The 22931-nt window shown below is 47.9% G+C and overlaps 1 protein-coding gene across 1 annotated transcript in view; it reads left to right on the forward strand.

Annotated features, from left to right (window-relative positions):
- Positions 1-22931, forward strand: part of MALRD1 (MAM and LDL receptor class A domain containing 1) — a 1363691-nt gene that overhangs the window by 562995 nt on the left and 777765 nt on the right. Inside the window, exon 21 of the mRNA XM_063925153.1 lies at positions 20793-20903. Coding sequence (XP_063781223.1) covers positions 20793-20903 — 111 coding nt within the window. The remainder of the gene's footprint in view (positions 1-20792; positions 20904-22931) is intronic.

The raw sequence follows: 22931 nt of genomic DNA on the forward strand, positions 1-22931 counted from the left end.
ATGTCTCGGGACATCAAGGATGCTTACCTTCATGTCAAAATTTACCCTTCTCACCAAAGGTATCTCAGGTTATGGTACAGAACTGTCACTATCAGTTCAGACGCTGCCGTAGGGATGGTCCACGGCACCCCGGGTCTTTACTGAAGTAATGACCGAAATGATGATATTCCTTCGAAGGAAGGGAATTTTAGTTATCCTTTACTTGGACGATTCCCTGATAAGGGTAAGATCCAGAGAACAGTTGGAGGTCGGTGTAGCACTATCTCAGGTAGTGTTGCGGCAGCACGAGTGGATTCTCAATATTCCAAAATCGCAGCTGGTTCCGACGACTTGTCTTCTGTTCCTAGGGATGATCCTGGACACAGTCCAGAAAGAAGGTGTTTCTCCCGGAGGAGAAAGCCAGGGAGTTATCCGAGCTAGTCAGGAACCTCCTAAAACCGAACCAAGTCTCAGTGCATCAATGCACAAGGGTTCTGGGTAAAAATGGTGGCTTCCTACGAAGCAATCCCATTCGGCAGATTCCACACAAGAACTTTCCAGTGGAACCTACTGGACAAATGGTCCGGGTCGCATCTTCAGATGCATCAGCGGATAACCCTGTCACCAAGGACAAGGGTGTCCCTCCTGTGGTGGTTGCAGAGTGCTCATCTTCTAGAGGGCCGCAGATTCGGCATTCAGGACTGGGTCCTGGTGACCACGGATGCCAGCCTGCGAGGCTGGGGAGCAGTCACACAGGGAAGGAATATCCAGGGCTTATGGTCAAGCCTGGAGACAAAAATATCCTGGAACTAAGGGCCATTTACAATGCCCTAAGTCAAGAAAAGCCTCTGCTTCAGGGTCAACCGGTATTGATCCAGTCGGACAACATCACGGCTGTCGCCCACGTAAACAGACAGGGCGGCACAAGAAGCAGGAGGGCAATGGCAGAAGCTGCAAGGATTCTCTGCTGGGCGGAAAATCATGTGATAGCACTGTCAGCAGTGTTCATTCAGGGAGTGGACAACTGGGAAGCAGACTTCCTCAGCATGACCTCCACCCGGGGGAGTGGGGACTTCACCCAGAAGTCTTCCAACTGATTGTAAACCGTTGGGAAAAACCAAAGGTGGACATGATGGCGTCCCGTCTTAACAAGAAACTGGACAGATATTGCGCAGGGTCAAGGGACCCTCAGGCAATAGCGGTGGACGCTCTGATGACACCGTGGGTGTACCAGTCAGTGTATGTGTTCCCTCCTCTGCCTCTCATACCAAAAGTACTGAGAATCATAAGAAGGAGAGGAGTAAGAACGATACTCGTGGTTCCGGATTGGCCAAGAAGGACTTGGTACCCGGAACTTCAAGAGATGCTCACGGAAGACCCGTGGCCTCTACCTCTAAGAAAGGACCTGCTCCAGCAGGGGCCTTGTCTGTTCCAAGACTTACCGCGGCTGCGTTTGACGGCATGGCGGTTGAACGCCGGATCCTGAAGGAAAAAGGCATTCCAGATGAAGTCATCCCTACCCTGGTCAAAGCCAGGACGGATGTAACCGCAAAACATTATCACCGCATTTGGCAAAAATATGTTGCGTGGTGTGAGGCCAAGAAGGCCCCTACAGAGGAATTTCAACTAGGTCGTTTCCTCCATTTCCTGCAGACAGGACTGTCTATGGGCCTAAAATTAGGGTCCATTAAGGTTCAAATTTCGGCCCTGTCGATTTTCTTCCAGAAAGAACTGGCTTCAGTACCTGAAGTTCAGACATTTGTAAAAGGGGTACTGCATATACAACCTCCTTTTGTGCCTCCAGTGGCACCTTGGGATCTCAATGTTGTTTTGAGGTTCCTTAAGTCACATTGGTTTGAACCACTCACCACTATGGACTTAAAATATCTCACATGGAAGGTGACGATGCGGTTAGCCCTGGTTTCAACCAGGCGTGTGTCAGAATTGGCGGCTTTATCATATAAAAGCCCTTACTTAATTTTTCATTCTGACAGGGCGGAATTGAGGACTCGTCCTCAATTTCTACCTAAGGTGGTTTCTGCATTTCACATGAACCAACCTATTGTGGTACCTGTGGCTACCAGGGACTTAGAGGACTCTAAGTTGCTTGACGTTGTCAGGGCCTTGAAAATATATGTTTCCAGGACGGCTGGAGTCAGAAAATCTGACTCGCTGTTTATCCTGTATGCACTGTCACAACTGAGGGCCTGAGCTGACGGGAGGCAGCCTCAGTTGTAGGGGCTGAGATGTACCGGAACCTGGGAGGTTGTATCAGACCCCTGGACATGTAAGTAACATGAATAATAACTGCCCGAAGGCGTGACCACGACAACTTGGATAAAAGTCAATGATGTTTATTATGACAACCACGCAACACAGCAGCAGTAAAAGAAAACGTAAAAGTCAGCAAAGAATAAATACAGTTCCTGGGTACTACAGGATGGCAGGAGCCACAGGGCACTGGTAGTGTGAGATAGTTCTTATGATCTTCTAGATGGAAAGTCCTTACCAGGCCCGACTGTAGCAATGGAGATAACCCAGGATTGTGCCAGCTGGTGTTCCAGGAAAAGCTGGGTTGCTGAAGATAAAACAGCTGCTGTGGATACTGGCTGGAACCAGACTGTTGTTAGCACGGAGTGGATACTGGCTGGAACCAGTTAAATAATAAATGAACTTGGGAGCGATGAAATATGAACTGAAATGTAGAACTTGAGAGCGGAGAAATAATAATACCGGTGGAGAGTGGTAAAGTGTAGAAAGGACACCGGCCCTTTAAGGGAAGCTGTACTCTGCTGGAAGCTGAGCTGGAAGCAGGTAATGTTGTAGCTGGAAACAGATGAATCCACAATGGATTGGAGAGTCAGGCTACACCGCAGGTGGAATGCTGGTGCGGGTCTCTATGGTGGAAGTCTTGAGACAGGAGCTGGAACCTGGAAGACAATCACAGGAGAGAGACAAACAGGAACTAGGTTTGACAACCAAAGCACTGACGCCTTCCTTGCTCAGGCACAGTGTATTTATACCTGCAGCAAGGAAGGGATTGGCTAGGCAATTATGCAGATTAACAATACTGACAACAGATTGGAGGAAATGATCAGCTGACAGAATCCAAGATGGCTGCGCCCATGCAGACACTTGGAGGGAAGTTTGGTTTGTAATCCATGTGGTAATGAAAACAGTAATGGCGGCGCCGGCCACTGGAGACAGGAGACGCCAGGCTGACAAGTGCACATCCAACCACGCGGACACAGCGGAGGCCGCGGCTGACGTAATCGCCACTCTGACACTCTGCATGCAGAAGCTCAGGGACGGCGGCGGAGGCCGCGGGAGACGCCATGCCAGATGTAATAAGGCGTTACTGTGACAGCGTCTCAGAGAGACAGGAGAGGATGCAGGAATGTGAACATTAGGATAACAGATGGGATCCGGTCCTGGAGCGCTGAGCCAGCCTTAGGAGGCATCTGATGGGTAAGAAATGGCGTCCAGATACCCGGATCGTGACAGCATCCCCCCCTTTAGGAGTGGCCCCAGGACACTTCTTTGGCTTTTGAGGAAACTTGGAATGGAATCTCCGGACCAAGGCAGGAGCATGGACATCAGAAGCATTGGTCCATGAACGTTCCTCAGGACCATAACCTTTCCAGTCAATAAGATATTGTAGTTGACCGTAACGGTGACGTGAGTCCAGGATCTTGGCCACTTCATACTCAACGCCTCGTTGAGTTTGGACTTTCGGAGTTGGAGGAAGTGAGGAATGAAACCGATTCAAGATCAGCGGTTTCAACAGGGAAACATGGAATGTCCTGGGTATTTTTAAGAAGGGAGGCAACTGGAGTCTGTAAGCAACAGGATTGATGACTTGTTCAATCTTGAAAGGACCGATATAGCGAGGTGCAAACTTCATACTGGGAACTCTTAACCTCAAATTCTTCGTGGATAACCATACCCGATCACCCACCTTGAGAGCAGGAACTGCTCGACGCTTCTTATCCGCAAACTTCTTGTACCTGAACGATGCCTTGAGCAGAGCTGATCGTACGCTCTTCCAGATATTGGCAAACTGATGCAAGGTGATATCCACTGCGGGAACAGAAGTTGCTGGAAGCGGTTGGAACTCAGGGACTTTAGGGTGGAATCCAAAGTTAGTGAAGAATGGTGTTGAAGCAGATGAAGAATGATACTGGTTGTTATGACAGAACTCGGCCCAGGGAAGTAATTGAACCCAGTCATCTTGAGAGGAGGACACATAGATGCGGAGGAAGGCCTCCAAGTCCTGATTCACCCTCTCGGTTTGACCATTGGTCTGAGGATGGTAAGCCGTGGAAAACTTTAGCTTGACTTGGAGGACTTGACATAAACTTCGCCAGAATTTGGCTGTGAATTGAACTCCTCGATCTGAGATAATTTCTTCAGGAAGACCGTGGAGTCGGAAGATCTCTTGTATGAATACTTGAGCCAACTTGGAAGCTGACGGAAGACCGGTGAGAGGAATGAAGTGTGCCATCTTGGTGAACCGGTCAACTACCACCCAGATGGTATTGAACTTGTTGCACATGGGTAAGTCTGTAATGAAATCCATCGACAAGTGGGTCCATGGTCGACGGGGAACGGATAGTGGAACCAGTTGCCCCGCAGGCGACTGGCGGGATACTTTATGTTGGGCACACTTTGGGCAAGATGCAATAAACTCCAAGACGTCCTTTTTCAGAGTTGGCCACCAATAGGACCTAGAGATAAACTCCAGGGTTTTTTGGATACCTGTATGTCCGGCAAAACGGGAAGCATGGGCCCAATGCATGAGCTTCTTCCTTAGCATCGGCTTCACAAAACTTTTCCCTGATGGGGGCGTAGAGTCCATCCCTACCGTGGAGAATGCCAACGGATTTATAATAGGATGCTTGTCTGAAGACTCTGACTCATTTTCTTGCTCCCATGAGCGGGAAAGGGCATCGGCCTTGCGATTCTGAGAGCCCGGACAGAACTGGAGTTTAAAGTCGAACCTGGAAAAGAAAAGTGCCCATCTGGCCTGACGAGGGTTGAGACATTGTGCGCCCTTCAGGTATAAAAGGTTCTTGTGGTCTGTAAGTATGGTGATTGAATGAGAAGCTCCCTCCAACAGATACCTCCACTCTTCTAGAGCGAGCTTGATGGCTAGCAACTCCTGGTCGCCAATGGCATAGTTGCGCTCAGCTGGGGAGAACTTCCGGGAGAAGAAACTGCAAGGGTGTAAATGGCCATCTTTAGCCCTCTGAGATAACACCGCTCCTACTCCAACGGAGGAGGCATCCACCTCTAAGATGAAAGGAGAGTCGATGTCAGGCTGTTTCAGAACAGGCGCAGAGATGAACCTTTGTTTTAAAAGATGAAATGCTTGCATGGCTTCTTCAGACCACTTGGACGGGTTAGCACCCTTCTTAGTGAAAGCAGTAATAGGCGCCACAATGGTGGAAAAGTCTCGTATAAACTTTCGGTAATAGTTGGCGAACCCTAAGAACCTCTGGACCCCTTTGAGGGTTAAGGGTACCGGCCAATTTTGGATTGCTTGTAGTTTCTCAGGATCCATCTCTAGTCCGGAACCGGACACAATGTACCCTAGAAACGGAATGGACTTGACTTCAAAGACGCATTTTTCTAATTTGCAATAGAGATGATTGACACGGAGACGGGACAGAACCTCTTTAACCCAAAAACGATGTTCCTCTAAATCGTTGGCAAAAATGAGGATATCGTCTAGATAGACCACGACATGACGGTATAGAATGTCTCTGAAGATCTCATTGACAAAATGCTGGAAGACAGCTGGAGCATTGCTCAATCCGAAGGGCATGACGAGGTACTCATAATGTCCGTCACGGGTGTTAAAGGCGGTCTTCCACTCGTCACCCTCACGGATCCGGATGAGATTGTATGCACCTCTCAAGTCCAGCTTTGTAAAGATGGTAGCTCCGCTAACTCTGTCAAAGAGCTCAGTAATCAGGGGTAAAGGATAACGGTTCTTGATGGTAATGTCGTTCAAACCTCTGTAGTCGATGCACGGCCGCAGACCACCATCTTTCTTTTTTACAAAAAAGAAGCCTGCGCCGGCTGGAGAAGAAGAAGGTCGAATGAACCCCTTTGCTAGGTTCTCTTTAATATATTCCTCCATAGAATGCGTCTCAGGCAGAGACAACAGATAAGTTCGGCCTCGAGGTGGAACCTTCCCTGGAACGAGATCAATCGGACAGTCCCATTCTCTATGAGGAGGAAGGATATCAGCAGAAGCTTTACTGAACACATCCGTGAAATCTTGATATGGAGGAGGTGGAACATCAGACGACCTGGGGGAGGAAGAACAGACAGGCAATACTTTAAACAAACATGTCTCAGCACAGGAGGAACCCCATGCCAGGATTTGCGTAGTCGTCCAATCAATTGTGGGATTGTGAAGACGGAGCCATGGAAGGCCCAGGACCACAGGATGTGTGGCTCTTGGAATCACTAAAAAAGAAATAAGTTCGGAATGAGGAACTCCCACTCTCAGACGAACTGGTAGAGTCCTTAGAGAAATAACTGCATCAAAAATTTTGCTGCCATCCACGGCAGTTAAAGAAATGGACGAAGGAAGTCTCTCGGTGGGTAGGGACCACCGTTTAACATAGGCTTCGGTAATAAAGTTCCCAGCTGCTCCGGAATCAAGGAGGGCAATGACGTTCCGGTAACGTTGAGCAACTTGAAGCGAGACTGGGAGATTACAATCTTGAGGAGATGGAGAGGAGATCATTACTCCTAGCCGGCCCTCTCCTTGGCGAGCTAGGATTTGGAGTTTCCCGGACGTTTGGGACAGGCATTAATGGTGTGAGACGGAGCTGCACAATAGAGACAGAGAAACTCGGAGAGACGTCTTCGGCGCTCAGCAGGAGTTAAACGGGAACGGCCAAGTTGCATGGGCTCATCTTTAGATGGTGACAGTTGACGAGGAGGAGGAGCAGAAGATTTTGGAGCAGATGATCTTCCACGCTCAGTTGCTCTCTCTCTGAAACGTAAATCAACTTTCGTGCAGAGTGAGATTAGCTCATCTAACTTAGAAGGTAAGTCTCTGGTAGCTAACTCATCTTTAATACGCTCAGATAAGCCATGCCAGAATGCAGCATACAGGGCCTCGTCGTTCCATGCCAGTTCGGATGCCAGGATCTGGAACTGTATCAGATATTGTCCTACAGTACGTGACCCCTGGCGTAAACGGAGAATCTCGGATGAAGCTGAGGTTACCCGGCCTGGCTCGTCGAAGATGCGCCTGAATGTTGACACGAAGGCAGTGTAGGAAGATAGCAGGGTGTCGGACCTCTCCCATAACGGTGATGCCCAATCAAGGGCTGAGCCACTGAGAAGAGAAATAATGTAGGCAATTTTTGTACGGTCACTGGGAAAATTGCCAGGTTGTAGCTCAAACTGAATCTCACACTGGTTGAGAAATCCCCTGCAGAATCTTGGAGATCCGTCAAATTTTGCTGGCGTTGGAAGATGAAGACGTGGAGCAGAAATGGGTAAGGTGGGTGGGGTTATAGCTGGAGTCACTGTGGTTGACGCACCAGACGCGCCTGATCCACGGAGAGTTGTCTGAATCCCATCCAGCCGAGTAGAGAGATCCTGGAGACAGCGGATGATGTGGCCCTGTGCAGCCTCCTGATGTTCTAGTCGGGCTGCCAGTTCTTGCATCGGCCTGGCCGCTTGATCCTGGTCTCCGGCTGGATTCATTAGGTCAGTGCTTACTGTCACAACTGAGGGCCTGAGCTGACGGGAGGCAGCCTCAGTTGTAGGGGCTGAGATGTACCGGAACCTGGGAGGTTGTATCAGACCCCTGGACATGTAAGTAACATGAATAATAACTGCCCGAAGGCGTGACCACGACAACTTGGATAAAAGTCAATGATGTTTATTATGACAACCACGCAACACAGCAGCAGTAAAAGAAAACGTAAAAGTCAGCAAAGAATAAATACAGTTCCTGGGTACTACAGGATGGCAGGAGCCACAGGGCACTGGTAGTGTGAGATAGTTCTTATGATCTTCTAGATGGAAAGTCCTTACCAGGCCCGACTGTAGCAATGGAGATAACCCAGGATTGTGCCAGCTGGTGTTCCAGGAAAAGCTGGGTTGCTGAAGATAAAACAGCTGCTGTGGATACTGGCTGGAACCAGACTGTTGTTAGCACGGAGTGGATACTGGCTGGAACCAGTTAAATAATAAATGAACTTGGGAGCGATGAAATATGAACTGAAATGTAGAACTTGAGAGCGGAGAAATAATAATACCGGTGGAGAGTGGTAAAGTGTAGAAAGGACACCGGCCCTTTAAGGGAAGCTGTACTCTGCTGGAAGCTGAGCTGGAAGCAGGTAATGTTGTAGCTGGAAACAGATGAATCCACAATGGATTGGAGAGTCAGGCTACACCGCAGGTGGAATGCTGGTGCGGGTCTCTATGGTGGAAGTCTTGAGACAGGAGCTGGAACCTGGAAGACAATCACAGGAGAGAGACAAACAGGAACTAGGTTTGACAACCAAAGCACTGACGCCTTCCTTGCTCAGGCACAGTGTATTTATACCTGCAGCAAGGAAGGGATTGGCTAGGCAATTATGCAGATTAACAATACTGACAACAGATTGGAGGAAATGATCAGCTGACAGAATCCAAGATGGCTGCGCCCATGCAGACACTTGGAGGGAAGTTTGGTTTGTAATCCATGTGGTAATGAAAACAGTAATGGCGGCGCCGGCCACTGGAGACAGGAGACGCCAGGCTGACAAGTGCACATCCAACCACGCGGACACAGCGGAGGACGCGGCTGACGTAATCGCCACTCTGACACTCTGCATGCAGAAGCTCAGGGACGGCGGCGGAGGCCGCGGGAGACGCCATGCCAGATGTAATAAGGCGTTACTGTGACAGCGTCTCAGAGAGACAGGAGAGGATGCAGGAATGTGAACATTAGGATAACAGATGGGATCCGGTCCTGGAGCGCTGAGCCAGCCTTAGGAGGCATCTGATGGGTAAGAAATGGCGTCCAGATACCCGGATCGTGACATGCACCCAACAAGCTGGGTGCTCCTGCTTCAAAGCAGACGATTGCTCGTTGGATTTGTAGTACAATTCAGCTTGCACATTCTGTGGCAGGATTGCCACAGCCAAAATCAGTAAAAGCCCATTCCACAGGGAAAGTGGGCTCATCTTGGGCGGCTGCCCAAGGGGTCTCGGCTTTACAACTTTGCCGAGCAGCTACTTGGTCAGGGGCAAACACGTTTGCTAAATTCTACAAATTTGATACCCTGGCTGAGGAGGACCTGGAGTTCTCTCATTCGGTGCTGCAGAGTCATCCGCACTCTCCCGCCCGTTTGGGAGCTTTGGTATAATCCCCATGGTCCTTACGGAGTTCCCAGCATCCACTAGGACGTCAGAGAAAATAAGATTTTACTTACCGATAAATCTATTTCTCGTAGTCCGTAGTGGATGCTGGGCGCCCATCCCAAGTACGGATTGTCTGCAATACTTGTACATAGTTATTGTTAACTAAATCGGGTTATTGTTGTTGTGAGCCATCTTTTCAGAGGCTCCTTCGTTGTTATCATACTGTTAACTGGGTTCAGATCACAGGTTGTACGGTGTGATTGGTGATGCTGGTATGAGTCTTACCCGGGATTCAATATCCTTCCTTATTATGTACGCTCGTCCGGGCACAGTATCCTAACTGAGGCTTGGAGGAGGGTCATAGGGGGAGGAGCCAGTGCACACCAGCTAGTCCTAAAGCTTTCTTTAGATGTGCCCAGTCTCCTGCGGAGCCGCTATTCCCCATGGTCCTTACGGAGTTCCCAGCATCCACTACGGACTACGAGAAATAGATTTATCGGTAAGTAAAATCTTATTATTACTACACACTACAACATGAATATATTGCTGACCATCTTCATGTATGTTAAATAATCAACCTGTATATATTAATCGAGAGATTGTTATTCAATAATCAGAAACCCACATGCTTGCATAAAATAAGTGCATCGTCTGCATGTCGTATGTAATATGGAGAAATACCCCTATACTTCTGCCAACTTAGAAACGTATGATACGCTTATACATTGATTTAAGCGTGTTATCAATTTTCCTCTCAGCCGGCTCCTTTAAGGCGGTAGATCCTGGAACAGGTAAAACCACCTTCTTTGAGAGTCTGAACACAGAGGCGTCAACAATTGGCGGGTTTTCACATTTTTTCCTATCCTCCTCAGGGAAAGGAAACGCCACCTAGACCCTTTTAGGGATCTGGAATTTTTTCTCGGGGTTTACCCATGCTTTTTCAAATATAGCATTCAATTCCTTTGACGCAGTGAAGGTTAGCGAGGCTCTTTTATTTTCAGTGAAAAAAGCCTCCTCAACCTGCTCAGGTGTGGTATCATTATCATTTAACACATCCCTTTCAGCACAACCTTTAATGTAGCCAGTACCTTAATAAGAAATAATGCAAAGAAATTCTGGCCGATCGTACAAACCGATAAATCCATACCTGCCCTTAAGGATAGCCAGTTGCTTCATTGCCATCGGAGAGGGAAAAATCTGAAGGACTGGCTAGTTCATAATGATGTGACACCACAAGGCAAAGAGCTCAGATCACATTTCTTGAGTAAATTGCCAGGCTCATACAGATGTACAGGTTGTACAACCTGCCGTTATCTGGAAACAGGTTCAATCATTGTTCACCCCCATTCTGGGAAGAAGATCAAGATTAGACATGTCCTCACATGTACGACGAAATACGTCATTTATGTAATCAGGTGTCCCTGTGGACTTGCATACGTTGGAAAAACGATGTGTTCGTTTCGTGAGAGAGCAGCCCAACACAGGTCGGCCATTAGACAGGCGTTGGAAGGAAAAACGATTGATCAACCTGTGGCCAGACATTTCAAGGAAGCGGGCCACTCGATGGCGACACTTCGCTATAAACTGGTGGATCATGTCCCACCCCTGAGTAGAGGTGGTGACAGAAATAAGAAATTAATCCGGCTCGAATCTAAATGGATATTTGAAATGAACACCATGTCCCCCGGGGGGCTGAATGAGAACTTATCCTTGACCTGTTTCCTTTAGGTTTAGTACCTCTTGTTATAGGTTGTTATAACTTTTACATTGTGACTAACTTCTAAGTAGTTATATTGCCTTTTTGTCACATTAACCTAGGTATTCTATTAAGTTTATTTATTAGACAACCAGGCTATAGATATGTCGAGTGTGTAGTTAATTTGACATTATCTTGAATAGAATAGCGTATCATACCTTTCTAAGTTGGCAGAAGTATAGGGGTATTTCTCCATATTACATACGACATGCAGACGATGCACTTATTTTATGCAAGCATGTGGGTTTCTGATTATTGAATAACAATCTCTCGGTTAATATATACAGGTTGATTATTTAACATACATGAAGATGGTCAGCAATATATTCATGTTGTAGTGTGTAGTAATATATATGTTGGTTCGTTTTGATTCATATCTATGGTGTTTGATTTCCTGTATTTTGGGTTGTCATAGATACTGCTGCGCCTACCAGCGCCGGATTGGTTGAGAGACGGACGTCTCTGCACGCTCCCGGAGTGTCTGCTGGGGATTGGGGAAGGCGTGTACTGGTGCACTGTCACCATGGATACTAGCCCCGCCCCCGAAGCTGGCCCGTTCGCGTCGCGTGGAGGGACGTAATGCCGATCAATTCCGGAAATGCGGTGAGACGCCGGGAGGTGGTGGGTACATTGGCTGCTATAAAGGTATGTTTATTCACTTTGATTCTTTGTCCTGACGAAAGGCGCCAATAAAGCGTGCCTGAAACGTTGATATTATCAGCTGTGTGCTGTCGTGTTACTTTTGGAAATCCTGTGGAGTGCCGCCCGTTTGTGTTCTCTTATATATATATATATATATATATATATATATACATAAAGCGCTAACAGGTCTGGGCAGTCTCTTTACTTGCTTCAGTACCGGGATAGGTGCTGGGTTGTGAGCTGGCAGAACTCCCTCTGTGTCTCTCTTACAGGCTTTGTTGTGGGTCGGTCTCCTAGAGCCCCAGTGTGGGTGTCGGTACGTGTGTGTCGACATGTCTGAGGCTGAGTGCTCTTCCCAGGAGGAGGCTGGAGTGGGGACAGAAATTACTGTGAGAGTGACCGTGTCGGCACCGCCGACGGATGATTGGGTAAATATGTTGAGTGTTTTAAATGCAAATGTGAATCGGTTGACTAAGAGGATGCTTTGTCACAAGCCCAGACCCCCTCGGGGTCACAGAAACGTGCATTTACCCAGATAGAGGATACAGATACCGACACGGACACGGATTGTGGCGATAAAAGAAGTGTTGCATATAACAGAGGACCCTGCTGTTCCTGATACAAGGGTCTGTATGTTTAAAGGAAAGAAACCTGAGGTAACGTTTCCTCCCTCTCATGAACTGAACGCGCTTTTTGAAAAGGCTTGGGAAAATCCTGACAAGAAGATACAGGTTCCCAAAAGAATTCCAGTGGCATATCCATTCCCCTCTGGGGACAGGGAAAGGTGGGAGTCAACCCCCACGGTAGACAAAGCTTTATCGCGTCTATCCAAAAAGGTGGCGCTTCCGTCTCCCGACACGGCAGCCCTAAAAGGTCCTGCGGATCGTAAGCAGGAAAATACACTAAAATCCATTTATGTCGCTACTCAGGCCTGCCGTTGCTTCGGCATTGGTTAGTAGCGCTGTTGAAAAGTGGGCAGATAACTTGTCATCTGAGGTAGATACCCTAGACAGGGATAGCGTGCTTTTGACTCTGGGTCATATCAGAGACGCTGCAGCATATCTAAAAGAAGCTGCACGGGATATTGGCCTTTTCGGATCAAGGGCCAATGCCATGGCAGTCTCAGCAAGGAGAGCATTGTGGATTCATGAATGGAATGCTGACGCTAACTCTAAGAAGGCGATGGAGTCTCTACCGTTTAACGGTAGGGTCTTGTTTGGTGACGGCCTCACTGACCTGGTGTCTACGGCTACCACGGGTAAGTCTTCATTTTTACCTTATGTTCCTGCACAGCAGAAGAAATCGCCTCACTATCAGATGCAGTCCTTTCGGACCAATAAATTCAAAAAAGGACGTGGGTCCTCCTTCCTTGGTGCAAGGGGAAGAGGAAGGGGAAAAAGGTCACAGGCTGTGGCAAGTTCCCAAGAGCAGAAGTCCTCTCCGGCTTCTACCAAATCCACCGCATGACGCTGGGGCTCCTCTGCGGGAGTCCGCACCGGTGGGGGCACGTCTCCAACTCTTCAGTCAGGTCTGGGTGCACTCGGACCTGGATCCTTGGATAGTGGAAATAGTAACCCAAGGATACAGGTTAGAGTTTCAAGACGTGCCCCCTCACCGATTTTTCAAATCGGCCTTGCCAGCTTCTCTTCTAGAAAGAGAGGTAGTAAGCGCTGCGATTCTAAAGTTGTGTCAAAATCAAGTCATTGTCACAGTACCACCGTCACAATGGGGGGAAGGATTTTATTCGAGCCTGTTCGTGGTCCCGAAGCCGGATGGCTCAGTCAGACCGATTCTGAACCTAAAATCCCTCAATTTCTATCTAAAAAAATTCAAATTCAAGTTTCTCTCCAAGCAGTGATCTCCAGTTTGGAGGAGGGGGATTTTATGGTGTCGGTCGACATAAAGGATGCCTACTTGCATGTCCCCATATATCCTCCACATCAGGCTTACCTAAGATTCGCTGTTCAGGATTGTCATTACCAATTTCAGACGTTGCCGTTTGGTCTGTCCATGGCTCTGAGGATTTTCACCAAAGTAATGGCGGAAATGATGGTTCTGCGCAAACAGGGAATCACAATTATCCCATACTTGGACGATCTCCTCATAAGGGCAAGGAACAATTGCTGAAAAATGTTGCCCTTTCACTGGCGATTCTGCAACAACATGGTTGGCTCCTAAATTTGCCACAATCACAGTTTGATCCGACGACACGGCTGTCGTTCCTGGGTATGATTCTGGATACAGAATTGCAGAGAGTTTTTCTTCCAGTGGAAAAAGCTCTGGAAATACAGAACATGGTAAAACAGATTCTGGAACCAGCAAGGGTGTAAGTTCTTCAATGCACTCAGTTCCTGGGGAAGATGGTTGCGGCCTACGAGGCCATTCCGTATGGCAGGTTCCATGCCAGGGTGCTTCAGTGGGACCTGTTGGACCAGTGGTCCGGGTCTCACCTGGACATGCACCGGAAAATAATTCTATCTCCCAGGACCAGAATCTCCCTTCTGTGGTGGCTACACAGTTCTCACCTTCTGGAGGGACGCAGGTTCGGGATTCAGGATTGGATCCTGGTGACCACAGATGCAAGCCTCCGAGGCTGGGGAGAAGTCACACAGGGTCAAAACTTTCAGGGACCGTGGTCAAGCCAGGAAGCTTGTCTACACATAATCATTCTGTAATTAAGGGCCATTTACAACGGCATCCTTCTTCGAGGTCTGCCTGTCTTGATTCAGTCAGACAACGTGACACCAGTGGCATACATAAACCGCAAGGGCGGAACAAGGAGCAGAGCGGCAATGGCCGAGGCCACGAAGATTCTTCGCTGGGCGGAAAGACATGCCAGCGCTCTGTCAGCAGTCTTCATTCCAGGAGTGGACAACTGGGAAGCAGACTTCCTCAGCAGATCTCCATCCAGGAGAGTGGGGTCTTCATCAAGAGGTCTTTGCAGAAGTGACAAGTCATTAGGGAGTTCCTCAAGTAGACAAGATGGCGTCCCACCTCAACAAGAAACTTCAGAGATATTGTTCCAGGTCAAGGGACCCTCAAGCGATAGCGGTGGACGCCCTAGTGACACCGTGGGTGTTTCCGTCGGTATATGTGTTCCCTCTACTTCCCCTCATTCCAAAGGTGATAAAAATTATAAGAAGAACAAGGGTTCAGGCGATACTCATTGTTCCGGATTGGCCAAGAAGGGCCTGGTATCCAGATCTTCAGGAGTTGCTCATAGAAAATCCCTGGCCTCTTCCTCTTCGGGAGGACCTGTTGCAACAGGGACCGTGCGTGTATCAGGACTTACCGTGGCTGCGTTTGACGGCGTGGCGGTTGAATGCCAAATCCTAGCCCGGAAGGGTATTCCCAGTGAAGTCATTCCCACACTTCTTCAGGCTAGGAAAGAAGAAACGGCAAAGCATAACCACCGTATTTGGAGAAAATATGTGTCTTGGTGTGAATCCAAGAAGGCTCCTACTGAAGAATTTCACCTGGGATGTTTACTCCATTTTTTGCAAGCAGGTGTGGATGCGGGCCTTAAGTTAGGCTCCATTAAAGTACAAATTTCAGCCTTGTCGATCTTTTTTTCAGAAAGAATTGGCCTCCCTTCCAGAAGTTCAGACCTTTGTGAAAGGCGTGCTTCACATCCAACCTCCATTTGTGCCTCCTGTGGCACCGTGGGATCTTAATGTGGTGTTGCAGTTCCTGCAATCGCATTGGTTTGAACCTTTACACAAGGTTGAGTTAAAATTCCTTACTTGGAAAGTAGTCATGTTGTTGGCCTTGGCATCCACAAGGCGGGTGTCTGAGTTGGTGGCTTTGTCTCACAAAAGCCCCTATTTAATCTTCCATGCTGATAGAGCGGAGTTGAGAACTCGTCAGCAATTTCTACCGAAAGTGGTTTCATCATTTCATGTGGACCAGCCTATTGTGGTTCCAGTGGCTACTGACACCTTGGCGGAATCAAAGTCTCTCGATGTGGTCAGAGCTTTGAAAATCTATGTCGCCAGAACGGCTCAGATTAGGAAAACAGAGGCTCTGTTTGTCCTGTGGGCTCCCAACAAGATTGGTGCTCCAGCTTCCAAGTAGACTATTGCACGCTGGATCTGTAATACGATTCAGCAGGCTCATTCTACGGCAGTATTGTCGTTACCGAAGTCGGTGAAAGCCCATTCTACCAGAAAGGTGGGCTCATCCTGGGCGGCTGCCCGAGGGGTCTCTGCATTACAGCTTTGCCGAGTGGCTACTTGGTCAGGTTCAAACACCTTGGCAAAGTTTTACAAGTTTGATACCCTGGCTGAGGAGGACCTCTTGTTTGGTCAATTGGTGCTGCAGAGTCATCCGCACTCTCCCGCCCGTTCTAGAGCTTTGGTATAAACCCCATGGTTCTTGAAGCATCCCTAGCATCCTCTAGGACGTATGAGAAAACAGGATTTTAATACCTACCGGTAAATCCTTTTCTCTTAGTCCGTAGAGGATGCTGGGCGCCCGTCCCAGTGTTGGCTGTATCTGCAGTTTGGTTATAGTTATGCTCATGTTGCGTTGAGTTCAGTCCATCTGTGACTGTTGTTGATCATGCCGTTGCATGCGTTGCTGTTAAATGCCATGTTGTACGGCGTGTTTGAGGTGTGAGCTGGTATGTATCTCACCTTAGTTTTAAAATAATTACATAAATTCTTTTCCTCGAAATGCCGTCTCCCTGGGCACAGTTCCTATAACTGGAGTCTGGAGGAGGGACATAGAGGGAGGAGCCAGTTCACACCCATTCAAGGTCTTATAGTGTGCCCATGTCTCCTGCAGATCCCGTCTATACCCCATGGTTCTTGAAGCATCCCCAGCATTCTCTACGGACTAAGAGAAAAGGATTTACTGGTAGGTATTAAAATCCTATTTTAAAAAAGAAGAAAAAAGTTTTATGCGCAATTAGTCCACCTCACAAGTCTCGTTGTGGAACCACATATCCCAGTATCTGCTGTATCACTGGTAGACCGTCCACTTTAAATAGATGGAATCAAATTGATCTCATTTGCACTCAAATTCTTAAGACTGCATCACCTTTAATATGGCCGCATCCATATACGGTTTTAAATCTAGAATCAGTGAAAGAAAGGGCGCTCCATAGTGCATGAAACTGTTTAAAAAGTCACATTTATTCCAGCCACTGTCACAATCAGTTGAAAATAATGTACCACAACAGATGGTATTTGACCACCGTAAGTACATCACACATTAAAATAATGGTTATGGAACTTCACCACATCGGAGAAGTATGTCTCCATTCCACACTATTCTTGCGCTAGGTCACGCCCCTACGCATTTTGTCACTGCAGCCCTCTGATGAAGTCAGACAAGGCAGCTGTTTATCTCTTGGAAAACTGCATGTTAGGCTTATTAGTCTTCAAAATATTTCATCCTTATATATAATTTAAAATAGGCCTGTAGTAAGCAGGATGATTTAGTTCAATAAAACGGAATGACAAGAGCGCTTAAATGTATCAAATAAAAATAATAAAATATTTTTTGCAAACACCTGTGGAAAAAGAAATGGTTAATGAGCAATGTTTACAGCACTTTCGTGCTGGTGTGAGAAGTCCTGTGCGGGAGTCCCTTTATAGATGCCGGCGCTGCGGTCCGTACTGCGGCTGCAGTGGGAAAGTCTATCTAACTATCCCTAGTGCTGCCTACCTTTAGTCACGTCCAGACTGTGTTTCTTTCTTGTGAATCGCGTCCTGCCGGCTGGTCCCGATGCTGGTACACGCGCTCCCGTCTTCACACCCGTTTGGCGCAGGCGGGATGACGTCAGGGCTTCATTCGTTAATTCTTTGCCCATGATGATTTAGTTCACCTTGTCATGGATCTTTATAGAACTCTCGCCTCCAGCCTATTCTTTTACGGGATGCCTATGGTTATGTGCTATAGCTGACCTAGCCTTTTGGCGCTATAAAGTCTGCAATCCCGCTAATATGTCTGCAGAGTCATGGTCTGATTTGTCCGAGTTTCCGGATAAATCCCTGGTGTTAGGATGGTCATCCAGTATACACAAGCCCGCAATGGTCATCTAATGACTGCACCTTCCATCAATGACCCTGTTGCTTTTGTTAGGGGGTTTCATAGCCACAGACACAATGATATATGGTCACTATATCCCTGGTAATGTTGTGTGAGTACAGATGACCATCATAAGCACCAAAGATCCCTTAATAGATTTCTTCGAAATTACGAATTACAGGGAAGGGGAGGAGGGGTGTGTGTGGGGTGTGTGTGTGTGGGGGGGGGGAGTGTCTGGTTCAACTGGGCATGAATGTGCTCTAGTCAAATCGTACAAATAATGATAGTTACTGTATAATTAAAATAATAGTGAAAATAGCACAATTTTTTTGGGTGAATAGTTTTTGATGTTTTTAATAACATTAGTTTATAGCAGAGGTTCAGAAACTTTCTTGAACCACAGCGCCGTATAGACAGAGGTGCAGCAAGGTTCCATGTTGCCCTGAGCAATGGTATGTTTGTGCGCCCCCTTTCCTGTACTGAATTGGGTGCATGTTACATGCCAAAGGCGCGCAACAAAAATATAGGGGCATGGCTAAATGGGAAAGGGGAGTAGCCACAGAATTATACCAATTCAGATGACACCATAGAGTATTGTCCGTTATTCACATTACACTACACAGTAGTACCCCTTATACACTTTATGCCACACAGTAGAGCCCCTTATACATGTTACACAACACAGTAAAGCTGCTTATACATGTTATGCCACAGTAGAGCTGCTTATACGTGTCACACCACAGTACATGTTTCTCAGCAGATTCTAATGCAGAGAGGCGCTGCAGCAGCAGCTGAGACGGAGAGAGGCCCTGCAGCAGCAGCTGTGACAGAGAGAGGGGCTGCAGCAGCTGGGACAGAGAGAGGCCCTGCAGCAGCAGTTGAGACAGAGAGAGGCGCTGCAGCAGCAGCTGAGACAGAGAGAGGCGCTGCAGCAGCAGCTGGGACAAAGAGAGGCCCTGCAGCAGCAGCTGGGACAGAGAGAGGCCCTGCAGCAGCAGCAGCTGGGACAGAGAGAGTCCCTGCAGCAGCAGCAGCTGGGACAGAGAGAGGCCCTGCAGCAGCAGCTGAGACAGAGAGAGGGGCTGCAGCAGCAGCTGGGACAGAGAGAGGCCCTGCAGCAGCAGCTGTGACAGAGACAGGGGCTGCAGCAGCAGCTGTGACAGAGAGAGGGGCTGCAGCAGCAGCAGCTAGGACAGAGAGAGGGGCTGCAGCAGCAGCAGCTGGGACAGAGAGAGGCGCTGCAGCAGCAGCTGGGACAGAGAGTGGCCCTGCAGCAGCAGCTGGGACAGAGAGAGGCCCTGCAGCAGCAGCTGGGACAGAGAGAGGCCCTGCAGCAGCAGCTGGGACAGAGAGAGGCCCTGCAGCAGCAGCTGGGACAGAGAGAGGCCCTGCAGCAGCAGCTGGGACAGATAGAGGCGCTGCAGCAGCAGCTGGGACAGAGTGGCCCTGCAGCAGCAGCTGGGACAGAGAGAGGTGCTGCAGCAGCAGCTGGGACAGAGAGAGGCGCTGGAGCAGCAGCAGGGACAGAGAGAGGCGCTGGAGCAGCAGCTGGGACAGAGAGAGGGGCTGCAGCAGCAGCAGCTGGGACAGAGAGATGGGCTGCAGCAGCAGCTGGGACAGAGAGAGGCGCTGGAGCAGCAGCAGGGACAGAGAGAGGCGCTGGAGCAGCCAGGGCAGAGAGTGGTATAGCAGGACAGAAATAACCCCGCTGCACAGCTACAAGCAGATAGTGAGACATATAAAGAGGATGACAGAGCTCCGGCATGTGCTGGCTGCCCTGTTCCCTACCTAGTGTCCGAGTCAGTGTGCGCCCTTTTGCTTCTCCTCCTCCTGCTCTGTGGCTGCCTGTCCCTCCGCCCATGGTATAGCGGGCGGAGGGAGGGGTCAGGCTGCGGCATACCCTCTAACTTTTCCAGAGCTCGCGCTCCACCGGAGCCACCCTCGCTACACCCCTGCGTATAGAATCAACATATTTTTCACAGCGCCCCTAGGCCAGAAGTTACTTATTCAGAAATTCAGCAAAAAAATATAAAATTAAGTAAATTGTACTTCTAAGTCATTCTTAGGGGTCACTTTTGTTCTGCTTCTGTTTATCCATACTGTATGATTAGCAGCCACCAGCACTGGTTTTGACACATTGATCATAAATAACTTGATTTGGCCTTGGACCTCCAACCCGTGGCACCCCTGTAAGTGCTCTGCAGCACCCCATGGTGTCAAACTACCCAGTTTGGTAACCACTGGTGTATAGTTTATGTAAGTAATCCATCACAACATAATATGCAGAATACAGATAGATAGATAGATAGATAGATAGATAGATAGATAGATAGATAGATAGATAGAGATATATATATATATATATATATATATATATATATTAAAATATTTAACAACATATAAAAAATACATTAAATTCAGTAACCAATGTAAAAGGACATTTATACATACCATACCATGCCTTACCATACATACCATTGGCTTCAGAGGCACTTTTAGAATAGGCCCATGTCATAGTCCCCAACATTATAAAGTAATGTCCATTGGCACTTTTCTCCTGAGCTGATACAACTGAATGAGTCACATGTGGGGCAGTCTCGGTAGGCCTTGGGGCATTGAAGTTCTTATTTAGAAATTTTTGATTTAATTGCACTTTTCTGGATTTAACATAAGTCACGTTACATGACCTGGAGTAAACATTATCGGAATAATGGGGGAAAGGGAATCAAGAAGCTTTTTATTGTGCCTAAGCCAAACGTACAGTATATATACATTGTTTTAGGGACAAATCTTTAACCCTGGTAGGGACCATTATTAACTGTGCCATATATTGTAGACCAGGGATACATCACATGATACTCGAAAGGGATGATACAACCAATTCAATTGAGATATGCAACACATGTCTGGACTGTGGATGATCGTTAAATGCAACATGTATTGTGGAACTGTTTTTATTTAATTGCAATAAGTTAATGCCACCTTTTCTTCTAACTTACAGGTTCTTATTCAGTTTGGCAATGTGACCTATGAACTTTGGTTCCAGAGTGGTAAACAGGGAGCAAGTTGGAAGAGAGCAGAGATTTTTTTGGGAACATTGTCTAACTTTCAGGTTTGTTTGTTTTACTCTTTTATTTCATAAAGTCCAGATCAGAGTTCCACGCAAGTCAGCCGCGTTCACTTTTACGTTGTGTTCAATGATCTAATTGCAGATATCTGTCTCTACTGTATGTTGAGCTGTACACATCTATGCAGCTGCTAGTATTATAACTTTTACTATCCCTGTCTTTGATACAAGAGGTTTGTCTGCCGCCCAGTTATGCACATGCAGCCACAAGCGGAGAAGTGAATCATTATTATTATTATATTTTATTTATAAGGCATCATAAGTGTTTCGCAGCGCCGTACATACGGCAGACATTAGAACAATACAGAGTACACAGAGCTTAACATTACAGTAACTGAAAAACTAAAACAGCACAGGTAACAATTAGCAGTACAGTTCTCAGTACACAATACAGCTGAGATGTAAGGAAGCAAAGGAGTAATTGGCGTACAACTACTAAGGACAGGCAGCCATTGGAAGAGATGAACAGTCACGAGCGAGAGGAGATGTGGTTATAGATGGTTGCTGAGTAGGAGAGAGCTGTATTTGAAGTGTGAGAGAAGAGGGCTGTGAGAACAGGAGGGCCCTGCTCCAAGGAGCTTACAATCTAAGGGGAGGGGAGAGACAGACAGGTGACATGAGGTTTCAGCGAGCAGAAGACAGCCTGATGGTAGGAAGTAAGTGAGGCCTAGATGGCCAAGGCATGAGGCAGGGGGTTGGGAGAGCGACCCTGAGAAAAAGTTATGCGGAAGGGTACGCTTTGATGAACAGGTGGATTTTCAGTGCCCGTTTCAAGCTTTGCAAGGTCGGGAGAGCTCGTACCAGTGAACGGGGGCAGCACAGGCAAAATTTTGGATACGCGCATGGGATGCAGTGACCAGGGTAGAGGAGAGGCGATGGTCATTGGCCGGCCGGGGATGGCGGGAGTGAGTATGTAGGGAGATGAGATTGGAGATGTAGGGAGCAGTGGAGTTAGAGAGTACCTTGTATGTGAGGATGCATGTGGGCTGTGTACAGCTCTGTATTGCATGTAGGTGTGTGTGCTTGGCTGAGGAGCATGTGCAGTGTTAAAAATGTTAAACTCCTTCTGCAGAACTGACTTAAGGAGACTGCACTGATTCATTTGATATGCGACATGTGTGCGAATGAGTCTACGAAATGCTACACTGCAGTGGCTACGGCTTTTTTCGTGCCAAGTTCCGTTGTCCTTCATTTGCCGCTTTGTACATATTTAAAGCTAATTCCTGTGCAGTTAACGTCACAGCCCAGGGTCTCAGGTACACAGTGAGTGGTGTTTCACTGTGTGTGATGCTGTACCAGTCTCTACGGCTCACTTGCGCCAGGTGTCTCATGCTGCATGGCATATTGAGACTAGGTGCGTGAGGGCACATCTGTATCATTAATATACTGTATATACAACAACTGATTAATTCAGAAACTATAATTCAATATCAGCGACACACCGATCAGTTTCAAGTTTCTGAGGGTTCCTGGGTGTGTGGGCAGTAATAGCGCGCTGCGCTCCCGCCAGCCGCGCTGTACCTCAGCCGTCACTTTTCTTGATAGAAGATCTGTCTTCTACTCACCTGACTTCTGGCCCTGTGAGGGGGGTGACGGCGTGCTGTGGGAGTGAGCATCTAGACACTGCTATTGTTCAGTACCCTTTAGGAGCTAATGGTGCCCTGTCAGCCAGAAGCAGAGCCATGAAACTCTTCAGGAAGTTGGTTCCTACTTCTGCCCCCTCAGTCCCACGAAGCAAGGAGTCTGTTGCCAGCAGTTCTCCCTGAAAATAAAAAAACCTAACATAAGTCTTTTCAGAGAAACTCAGTAGAGCTCCTCAGAGTGCATCCAGTCTGCCTGGGCACATTTCTAAAACTGAGGTCTGGAGGAGGGGCATAGAGGGAGGAGCCAGTTCACACCCTTTGAAAAGTCTTAAGAGTGCCCGTGGCTCCTGTGGAACCGTCTATACCCCATGGTCATGAAGTGGACCCCAGCATCCTCTACGGACTAGGAGAAAAGGATTTACCGGTAGGT

Source organism: Pseudophryne corroboree, chromosome 5, assembly GCF_028390025.1.
Source record: "Pseudophryne corroboree isolate aPseCor3 chromosome 5, aPseCor3.hap2, whole genome shotgun sequence".
NCBI classification, from domain to species: Eukaryota; Metazoa; Chordata; class Amphibia; order Anura; family Myobatrachidae; genus Pseudophryne; species Pseudophryne corroboree.